The sequence below is a fragment of the Triplophysa dalaica genome, chromosome 16 (assembly GCF_015846415.1).
Source record: "Triplophysa dalaica isolate WHDGS20190420 chromosome 16, ASM1584641v1, whole genome shotgun sequence".
Classification (NCBI taxonomy): Eukaryota; Metazoa; Chordata; class Actinopteri; order Cypriniformes; family Nemacheilidae; genus Triplophysa; species Triplophysa dalaica.
The window spans coordinates 2,261,083-2,272,776 of record NC_079557.1 but is presented as its reverse complement, the minus strand read 5'-3'; the positions used below and the strand labels follow the sequence as shown (position 1 = coordinate 2,272,776).

At 40.9% G+C, this 11,694-nt stretch overlaps 1 protein-coding gene across 2 annotated transcripts; it reads left to right on the top strand.

Annotated features, from left to right (window-relative positions):
* The first annotated feature begins 395 nt into the window (after positions 1-395).
* si:ch73-233f7.1 (uncharacterized protein LOC100537710 homolog) lies at positions 396-7,853 on the top strand. 2 transcript variants are annotated; one of them, XM_056770211.1, is made up of 5 exons: positions 396-2,925; positions 3,019-3,132; positions 5,016-5,074; positions 5,435-5,550; positions 6,390-7,853. In XM_056770211.1, the coding sequence occupies exons 1-5, from the start codon at positions 613-615 to the stop codon at positions 6,722-6,724; spliced, it is 2,937 nt and encodes a 978-aa protein (XP_056626189.1). In that variant the 5' UTR covers positions 396-612; the 3' UTR covers positions 6,725-7,853. The 2 variants fall into 2 exon arrangements, with proteins under 2 accessions (XP_056626189.1, XP_056626188.1); XM_056770210.1 differs by having other exon boundaries at positions 396-3,132.
* Positions 7,854-11,694: the final 3,841 nt, after the last annotated feature.

The following is an 11,694-nucleotide window of genomic DNA, read 5'->3' as shown; positions in this document are numbered from 1 at the left end:
CGCACGCAGTAATTCTATTACATGGAATTCACAAAAGCATTTATAGGAAAACGTAGCTAAAAGTTATATATGAAGTTAAAAGAATAAGCTGGACAAAGAAAAGCGCACGTGTTTTAGAATTTGATACATACAAATAAGTGACATGTTCGCTTTCAAGTATTAACTCTGGTCGTTGGCTTATCGTTTCACATGTAATGCAATGATTACGTGCCCGGCAGCTTGCGAGTTAAATGTATCCGTACAGTAATTATTATCTTCGCTCTAATACCCCGTCCACCAATACGATGCCTCCCTGCCACACACACACCACACACACACCACCTCCCTCCCTGGTCTCTCACACTCCTCAAAGCGTCAAACACACTGGAAAATCAAAGCTCGCCGCTCTCATGCTGACACTGTCTGAGCTGCGTGTGAGGAGCACAACACAAGGATCCAAGTTTGCTCTGAATTTCAAGCTTCTTCTAAACCAAATAAATGCACTTTTAAGACAATTTGATTGAGTTTTATAAGACAATTGGGTTTTGTGCCAATATTTTTCTTTACAAAGCTTTTACAACTCAACATGTCTATGCTCATTTATAGCTGCTGAGACTATCTTCTTTGGAGACAATGGACCGGTGGCTAACGAGGAAGCGATGGACGTTCACTGGGCAGGTTGTCTTTTTGCTCTTGTGTGCGTGCGCACTGGACCGGGTTTTGGCGCAGATTCGATATTCCATTCCCGAGGAGTTGGAACACGGGGCTTTTGTTGGGAATATCGCTGAAGACTTGGGTTTGGACGTGGCCAAATTATCTTCAAGGAGATTTCGGATAGTGTCCGGGGCAAGAAAACAATATTTAGAGGTGAATTTGGAGAACGGGATTTTGTTTGTGAATGAAAAGATTGACCGTGAGGAGCTCTGTGAACAAAGTCCTGTTTGTTTCTTACACTTACAAGTCGTTATTGAGAGCCCTTTGGAATTGTACCGGGTTGAAGTTGAAATCTTAGACGTCAACGACAACGCTCCCAGTTTTCCGTGGAGCGAGTTTAATCTGGAGATCACGGAGTCCGCTACGCTGGGCTCTCGGTTCCCGCTGGAGAGCGCGCAGGATCTTGATGTGGGCTCGAACTCTCTTCGCTCGTACTTGCTGAGCTCCAACCAACACTTCTTGCTTGATATTCAGACTCGTAACGACGGCAGCAAATTCGCAGAACTTATTCTGCAGGTGCCGTTAGACCGAGAGAAACAAAAGACGCACGAGATGGTGCTCACGGCTGTGGACGGTGGCTCTCCTTTGCGCTCGGGCACGGCTCAGATAACGGTCACTGTGCTGGATGCGAATGATAACGTACCGGTGTTCGACCAAGCCGTATATCGGGTCAGCTTGGTGGAGAATGCACCACGAGGCACGCTCGTGCTCAAACTGAACGCCACGGACCTGGACGAAGGAGCCAACGGCGAGATTACCTATTCGTTTAGCGGGCACGCGCCGCTGAAGGTGCGAGAGCTGTTCAGCGTGGACTCTCATTCGGGTGAGATTCGGGTGAAGGGAATAGTGGACTACGAAAAAGCCAGTGTGTATGAGCTCTACGTACAGGCAAAAGACAAAGGGCCTTCAGCCGTGGCTGTGCACTGTAAAGTACTGGTCGATATTCTAGACGTGAACGACAATGCGCCCGAGGTCATATTAACCTCTGTGTCAACACCTGTTCAGGAGGACGCGCCACCGGGCACTGTGATAGCCGTAATAAGCGTTATGGACCGTGACTCTGGAGAGAACGGGGCTGTCGACTGCCAGGTTCCCGGTAACGTGCCTTTCCAGCTGCACTCCTCTTTTAAAAACTACTACACACTTGTAACCAGTGAGTTTCTGGACAGAGAATATGTCACCGAGTACAACATCACCCTGACCGCTCGAGATCTGGGCTCGCCGCCGCTGTCCACCAGGAAAACGATTTTAGTGCAAGTGTCTGATATAAACGACAACCCTCCGCGTTTCATCCAGCCGTCCTATACTGTATATGTGACCGAGAATAACGCCCCGGGCTCATCCATTTGCTCGGTGACCGCAGTCGATCCAGACTCTAACCAAAACGCGTATTTGTCCTACTCCATACTGGAGGATCAGATTCAGGGCATGCCTGTGTCCACTTATGTCTCGATCAATTCAGATAACGGGAACATATACGCGCTTCGCTCTTTCGATTACGAACAGCTCCGAAACTTCCAGATACGCGTACAGGCGCAAGACGCGGGCTTTCCTCCGCTCAGCAGCAACGTGACCGTCAACGTCTTTGTTTTGGATCAAAATGACAACGCACCTGTCATCCTCTCACCGCTACCGAAAAACGGTAGTGTAGCTAATGAGGTGGTGCCCAGGTCGGTGGACGCAGGTTATCTTGTGTCTAAAATCACGGCGCTAGATGCGGACGCAGGGCAAAACTCTCGCCTATCATATCAGGTGCTCCAGGCGACCGACCCCGGACTGTTTAGCGTTGCGTTATATACCGGCGAGATAAGGACGATCCGCCGCTTAGTGGACAAAGATGCCAGCAGGCAAAGACTTGTTATACTCGTCAAGGACAACGGGCAGCCTCCGCTCTCGGCCACCGTGTCCATCATTTTGTCGGTGGTTGACAGCGTGCCGGAGTCGCTGTCCGAATTCGGTGACCTCTCGCTCAGCCCCCAGCCCTCGTCTAATCTAGCACTCTATTTAATCGTGTCACTGAGCACGGTCTCGCTCATCTTCCTGGTGGCCATAATCGTTTTGGCGGCTGTGAAATGCTACAAGGATCGAGATTCTCTCGGCGGTTACGCGCTCTCCTCGCTCAGTGCCGCCTGCTGCAGCTTTGAATCGGAGCCGCCCGCTGAGGTATTCAAAAAGTCTAACATCAACCTGCAGATCTCCGCCGGCGCGAAAGTACCCACGAACTGCGTGGAGGTAAACAGCAATACTGGAAATCTCTCTCAAGCTTACTGCTACAAAGTGTGTTTGACGCCCGAATCTGCAAAGAGCGACTTTATGTTTCTTAAGCCTTGCAGTCCCGGTACGCCGAGAAATAACGCGACGAAAGGAGCGGATAACCTGGCGCTGAGCTCACAGAGCCGCTGCTCGTCCGTGAACAACGGTGCGACTACACCAAACGAGGTAAAACTACACTTCCCCTTCATTCTTATGCTCAGCTCTGTCCCTCCCTCCTTGTGTTAAATGAACTTGTTAATTGAGTTTGTCAGTTGATTATGTCTGTCACTTTTTGAAGGGCATTATATTGGTTATTGATTAAAGAAATAAACGGACCATATCGATTATTTATAAATATCCCCTGAAAAACTGGAGGGCACTATCAATTGTGAGACAGAAGAAATCTAATACATTGAAGTCAATCAATGACCTTGTTTGTGCGCGTCAAGGCGGAATCATCTTCTACAGAAACCTGGCGACCTCACATTGCGCGTTTGTTATCTTTCCAATACAGTATTCCCCATATTATCAAAATCTGTTTAAAATGTTGTGTAAAAGTGTTCTTAACAAAAATACACAATTATACCCAAATCTTGGATTTTGTTAGTCTGCATCTTGATGTTAACTTATTCTGTCTTTAACCTTCACCGTTATCAAGCTCTCATATTCTTTTCTTTTGCATGCAGGTCCACACATCCTTTGTCAACTTTCAGACACACGCACACTACAGGCTAATTATCCAGTGCACAATGTCACAGATACACGGACTGGTTTTATCCATAATGGTGCTGGGAAATGGAAGCATTTAGGGAGAGAGCAGGGGGCGACGGAGACGTGTCGAGCCTGTAGATTCGGCCACGTTGCCCTCACAGAATGAGAACCATAGAGCGCGGAAGAGCCTGTGTGTGTGTGTGTGTGTGTGTTTGAGAAAGAGAGAGAGAGATTCTGTTAATATCCACTAGGTGGAAACGTCAGTCTGTAGAATGTAAACGTGCTGGGGTCAGTCATTGTTCAATAGTCAGGGTGACCTACTGGAGAGCGAAGTGTCACCTTGCCTCGGGTCAGTGCGCCAGACAAACTTCTTATCGCATGTGAATAATAAAATCTGAATAAACTCGTACAACGAGGGAGTGATGTCCCTAGACTCCGTGGCTATAAAGTCCCAAATAGAATATTCATGAAAGCCTCTTTGTATCACAGATTTTGTCTCCTGCAGGTCACTGGCCAGCATATTTCAAAGAGGCGCAGGGACACAGATTCTGCCCTTGAGGGTTTGAGTTTAGCTCAAAGAGATGCCGAGCTCTTATGCAGCCACTTTCTTTGTGGAAAAAAGCATTGAGCAGATCTCGCAGGATTCGTTTTGGGAATATATTATAGCTCAAACTTTCGTCATAAATTCACTGAAGCCGCCGTGGAAAATGCAAGCGCACAGTGGTTTCTAAAATAAAACAAGAAATTAAATTAAATTGAATTCGTCGGACAGAAAAACTCGTTTTCGAAATTAATATCCTGCCCGCTGCGGTTCCCTTTGAAGATTAACATCGTGTGTCGGTGTTCTAATTATCTACGGAAGGTATTTTGAAGAACGGTTCTAGTAATATGCTTACATGCGCTCCTTTTGATAGTCTCTAAGCGAATTAATAGAGCGTGGAATCCATGCTCTCTCTCTCTCTCTCTCTCTCTCTCTCTCTCTCTCTCTCTCTCTCTCTCTCTCTCTGACATGGAATAAATAACACCCCCATTTTCCTCCCCCTCCACCCCCGCAGCGTCTCAGAGGATGAAAGAGAAGACCGTGACTCTAGAGTCATTGCTCAAGGCTCATCAGCTAAGAGAGAAATAACGTGTAATTCACACTTTTGCCCACAGGGAGGCAGCGAGGACTCTTGTAATGTGTGATGAATTTTATCATTAAAAGTCCCTGCTGATCAACTCAGTGCAGCAATTTATGGTCTTAAACCTCGCGAAAAAATCTTGAAGCTGTGTAAACAGTTTGTCTAAGATGTTTGTTACTCTGATTCAGTCAATATGTCATTTATTCTCTAATAATATTTTTAATTGCTCTGTTGCAGCTGAAGCAAGCAAACACAGACTGGGCCCTCATGAAGAACCAAACCTCTTCTCTGAAAAGGTGACACACACGCACATACACGTTTTTGCATTCATTTCTGTTGTTTTAACAATTAGTTAGTGATATTTTCTCTCCTACAACCCTAATCAAAAACTACCTGCGGGAGAAACTTTTTGCAAAATTACTTGGCTGTCTAAATCAAGATACATTACAGACTTCTTCTATTGTTTTTATATAATGCTTGTTATAGGACTAACTCTAACCAAATTTTAATTTACATGAAACACAAACATTTATATAAAAACATTGATATTCTCATACACATGCATTTGTTCATAGTGTGTGTATGAAGAATATATTTTTTTAAATATCACAGCAGTACATCACAGGTTGCTCTAATGTCCTTTCATCTGTCTGCAGCTGTAACTCTATTAACATGGACGGAACTGTAATGCGTAAGGCCATGAAGGCAGAACCAGAAAATTATAGCCAAATGGCTACAGGACAGTATTGGACGTGGGGAAACCGCTCGAGAGGTACAGTTATATATTCACTTCCCAATTCACACAGATTTAACTCGGAGTAATGTCAATGTCACACTATTTATAAAGCACAATTTTTACAAATGTTGAATTAAAATAACAACACAGAAGCACTTTAAATAGAAAACAGACATGCAAAAAAGCTATAACTTTAGAGATTGAAAGTTATAGAAAACAGATTCGTTTTTTTATTCACAATTGTTTACAGTTGCGGCAGTTCCAGAACTGTAAACACTGAACATTCAGACTATCTGCAGAAACATCAGCAAACAGAGTCGGATTACAATTTATTTAAACAGATTTGACATACAATTAAGTCAGACATACTAAAAGTCAAACTGATCGAATTGATGTCAAAATGTCAGGATTCTGAAACAAACGGAGCAACGATTTTAATATGTCTGAATTACAGCGCTTATACTGGGGAGATAAATCCAACTCTAAACTCTAGAAACCATTTTATATAAAAAATCTGTGCAGCATACTAGATTCAAATGATATTATGAAACTTCAGTGTCTTTTTATTTACAAATGTCAAAGTTTTACATTGAATATAAAAGGAAGACAAATTTTTAAAAGAAAAAAACCTTTAAACGAGAATCTCCATTGTAAAGCAATCTAAGTGAATGATCCCTTATGTATGTGCAGAGATTACTGGAGATAATTCTTTCACACTAATGAAAAACAATGAATTAAGCTAAAAATCTGCATTAGCAGCATTTTATATTGGATCTCCAGCAGGACTGAGTCATGAAAGTCCTGCTGTAGCTCTGCTTTAAATATTCAGCAGTCTCAGCAGGAAAAGATTCATTAGACTTTCTCTCCACCTACAGAGTACCGGATGCATTCTCCAGCAGGTGGGGTCTCTCAGAGGGTGTGGACCCCTCATTACACACCTCCACGTAACCCCACCCATCCTCCTCCTCCTCCGCAGCAGCCCACAGCGCAGGCACCCCCACACCCTCCGCCAGACTACCAGCATAACGTCTATATCCCTGGCACGCCGTCCGGTTTCTGTACCCTGCGCCCAAGTTACCGCAGCGAGCTTGATGTTCACAACGCATTCTCAACCTTTGGAAAGAAACGAAGGTTCATCTCGCCCAGCAGCTTCGACCCGTGTGACGACACAGGGGCAGAGGTCATCAACAATGACTTATATAACGAATAGAATTACCTGGATGACGTGTTGGAATGACATGATGGAGAAAGAGGCGACTTGTTATTTTGACCAAAGCATAGCAATCATCATTTAGCAACCGTCGCTCGCTAACCTACTGATACGTTTTGCACACAAAACAGCACTCGTGGAAATCAGGAATTCCAATCATATAGTTTGGTTGCAGTGCAAGATCGGGTTTGAAAGGGATCCCGGGTTTGTGAAGCTTTAAATCTCTACAAGATATTCAGCGTTTTATGTGAGGCTAAAAAATAATAATAATAGAAATTCATGAGCAGAACTGTATATTCCGCTTTGTTTCTGCTGCAAAATAATTCTTACTTGATGGACTTTTGGTTTTACATAGACCAACAAGCCATGTTAAAATGTTTTTTTTTTCTGCACTGGTCTGTTATTATGGTATAATATATTACCCGACCCCCCAAAATTTTTTGTACAACTCAAGGAACTCCTGAGCAATTCTCAAGTTGCCAAGTTGCAACCAGATTGAACGTTTTCTCATGTAATGGGCAGAAAACCAAACTTCTATGTCACAATGGCACTCTGATGGTTGTGTTTGGCAACGCTGTGCTCACTCTGTCAATGCACTTTTTCTCTTATTATGTGTCTGTGTGGTTCATTTGCAGGCTTGCTTAAGAAGGACTGTTGTATTTCATCTGTCAGGAGAGAAATAGTTGAACTGAGCTGCTGGACCAGATACAAAAACACTAAAACATTTAATAGCCATTCTTTTGTTATTTCAGGGACAGAATGAAGCATCATCTGACGTTGTTTTGTAATTGATTGTGATTTGATGTCTCGGTCACACCAGGTTTGGAGGTAAAATGTCATTTACCAATAGAATAGTAGCAGTAAAAAGTAATGCCAGGCCTGAAATCAATCCTGAATATGAACATGATTATTCTTTTATTAGATTTTCTTGTTACTTTGACAATCATTGCAGCCAAAATGCGATTATTACATGCCCTTGCACACAATGTGAACTAATGAACAAACAGAATGGTCACTAGTGGCTGACGGAAAAAAATGATGAATGAATCCCATTCATCGATCTGTATATGATTACTGATGAAGGAACGTATGGATCAGCTTTTAGACACATCACTGCCTCATGAGGGAGTTCAGAATATGGACGTCTATTCATTCTTAATGTGTAAATAAAATATGAGAATAAAATATTTTTTTCTGAATTAAAGCGTCAGTTTTGTTTCTAAAATCTTTATGAGCTTTATAAACAAATGCTTTTAGAACATACCTGCCAAAAAGGTTATTAAACCTGCTATTGTGATAGTGTAGTTTTTTATAGCCTATAGTTTACATGCCTTTACAGTTCTGGCTTCTGTATATTTTTGTAGTATGAATTGGTAAACATGAAGTACATTTGTATCAGGTAACTCAATTTTTCAGCTCTGATATTACAACATGCTAAGTCCAACTCTTTTAAACCTATGTGGCTTAAAGGTTAAGTTTGGGACTTGCTGTTTCATAAGGCCCCAACCTCCCCAACTAGGCCTATGAACCTTATTGAGCATGTACTGTAACCTGACACTTTAAAAAGTATGTGATAAATAAGTAATGGCAACATGTTTTTTCGTTACTTTGTCTCGTCAGAATAATTTCAACTTCATATCACCACACAATATCACCACACAACATAGAAGTAGTGCTCTTTTATTACTTCAACTTTTATAAATTAAAAGGTAGCAACATTGTTTTAAACATCCACATCGGTTCACCAGCCCTTGTGACACAGGAAGTAAAAGGTAAACTTGCGAATTTGGCATCTTTGGAATTACACCAAATCATGCGTTTTGGCAAATTCAGGCAACTTCGCATACTGTGCTCAGTGCACTCACTAAATAAAGAGGGAACAAGTGCAGTATATTTGTAAGCATATCGATAAAGAGTTAAAATATTCAGAAGATTCAACATGCTCAGGTAAGATCTAAACTATGAACTCGTTTAATTACGTTTCAACAGTGAGGATTATATCACTCCGTGGGATGTAGATTTACATTGTCTTGTCTTAATCCATTTGAGGCTCTTGTTTTTGAAGTTGTGCGAGTATACGCAAATAAAAAAAATAAAGGACCCAGGCGATTCCTCTCATCCACAGAGTAAACAAATGTAAATGAGCTTTCTACATTCCCACAATGAATGTAGACGTGCTTCATTAACTAAACAAACAGAAAACTCTGGAGTCTAAATATCATTTTAATTAAAGAGGGGAACCGGGCTCTTTCTGAAAATGCCACACCTGGACGCAATCTCTCCCGTGCCCTTTCCGTTTTCATTTCCCGGGAAATGAGTTGAGAATGTCAATAAATGAGTATCGCCCGGTTGAGGGGGGTATAATTAGGTTTGCCGCGTGTCCTTTCAGATTACAAACGCTAATGAAGAAACGGTCTCCGTGGTGCTAACACACTTGTCTAAATCGAAGTTCATCTCTCCGAGGGCCCGTGAACCGGAGGTGAGGAGATGAGCAAATTACACACGTTCCCCTCCAGACTACAGATCAGACATTAGAGGAACTCCGAGTGTCACATTCAAACAATGACATCAGCCTTGGAACGGATGTAATAGTAGGCTAAACTTTGGTCAGGAATATTAATTAGGGGACGTGACGTTTGCCGGTTGGGCTTAACTGATTGGATGAAATCCATGTTATCCAGGCTAGATGTTTATGGCAACACATAGCAATAAGATTTAATTTTATTATGGTGATCTTACATTGAGCAATTCTTCTATATTAATCTTAGTTCATGTTAAATTCTTCTAACTTTAAAAGTAACAAATAGAACTTGTATTTGTAAAGTGTTACCATTTTTTTATTTAATTTAATGTAATTTAGAAAGGTTGATTATGTTTGGTAATTGAACTGGGGTGTAATATTGTTGGTTGCTGCAATAAATTTCGTATTGATGTCAGGCAACTTCATTCTTAGTTGTTTCAATCTTGTTTGTTTGAACAAATAGCTGATCATTTTAAAGGTTCAAAATGTGAACTTAAGTATTTTACTCGTATATACAGACCCAACCATGTGTAATGTGTACGTGTGTGTGTGTTCATGAATATATAGCATACAGTCTAAAATATGGTTTCATTTGTTTTATTTCAACCTTTCAATTAAACAAAAATATGTTAAGTAAAAGACTAAGAGAATATTTAGATATATTGTACTGAAGTAGAATTCGAAAGAGAAAATCCGTTCAGAAGACACCACTAGAGGTCGCCTGCACCACATCAAAATACATCATTTTAAATGCTGAGACATCCAACTATTAGTTTTATAAAACAGAAACAAATAAAACAAATATGTAACTTTAAATACACTTTAAATTAACTTAAAAATATAAATTACAAATAACAAATTAATTTGGATAGTAATTTATTTTTATTTTTCATTATTACATCTTATGAAGTAGGGGTCCCCAAACGTGTTCCTGGAGGGCCGGTGTCCTGCAGAGTTTAGCTCCAACCTTCCTCATCCCACCTGCCTCCAAGTTTCTGCTGTGCCTAGAGAGATTAGCTGGATCAGGTGGGTTTGATTAGGGTTGAAGCTAAACTCTACAGGACACCGGCCGTCCAGGAATGAACCTGGGGACCCAGTTAAAAAGTATTTCAAGTCAATCCGTGCATAATACTAGGAAATATTGTATAAATAGCTCAACCAAATGTAATAAGATTAATAAATCTGTAGACAGTTTATATCTGTAGCATCTCACACTTGACTGATTTAGTTTACTACTAATAAAATAAAATATTATAAAAGTTGTAATTAGAACGGACAGTTTCTGTGTTTTACTCTTTTTTTGTGCTTTTGATTTAGGATGAAATGCAAAGTTGATAATTTAGCAAAGAAAGACCAGTCACCAGTGTACCACATGTGAAGGGACCCTATGAGATTCACAATGCAAGTCACATTCTCCATGCTGAATCATCTGGTTGACATCAGCTCCTGAGAGAGAGAGAGAGAGAGAGAGAGAGAGAGAGAGAGACAGAGAGAGAGAGACTTTAGATTTCAAGCACCCTTTTATTACAATATACAACATCTACAGGTCGATTCCAACATTAATCACAGAACAATATACAAAACTAGATTAGAAAAATCATTCATTACTTTAAAATAAATAAAATCTATTATATGTGACAAAACCATAAATAACTTTTCTGACCTTCCCCATTCACAAGGCCTTGAACAATGTTTGTAAATGTGTGCAATTAAGAACTTCAACATACTCTGAAGATTTTAGTCAGTGATTTATTCAGAGAGAGAGCCTGGCCATAGAGAAAGGCAGACAGCGATAAACATGGCTTCCAGAAGAAGAACAAGTCTGTTACGTGACACTGGACAGGTCAACACAGACACACACTTTCTCCCTAATTGTGATACATTTAAAGATGTGAGAGGGAAAAACTTTGAACAAAATGTCAAAGCTCATGCTAGAGTTTGTACAGAAACAGAGGAAATGTATAGGGGAAGAAGGGACACACATCAGATGCTGCAAAATTATCAGCTGCACATCCTCAGAAACAAACTACTGCCTTAATCGGTTATAAACAATGCATATATACACTGTTTACTTTTATTCCATTCTCATGTTTCTGCCTAAAATTTATATTTTATATATATTTTAATTGTTTATATTTTAGTCAATATGTTATTTTGTTTACTAATTTATTCTGTATTTTATCTTCTACTTAGCACCTTATTTTAATTTCACTATAATGTTTGCACTTATTGAATGGCTTTAGTTATATTTTCAATGTTTTGGCAGTAATGTAAGAACACGCAGTCATGCCAATAAAGTACATTGAAATTGGGAGGGAGAGAGAGAGAGAGAGAGAGAGAGAGAGAGAGAGAGAGAGCGAGAGAGCGTGACTTCAGCACTACCGTTTTGGACAGCGGTGGGGAAAAGACGATTCAAATGTCGCTGTCCAGTTCAGTGGTGCTGGAACTG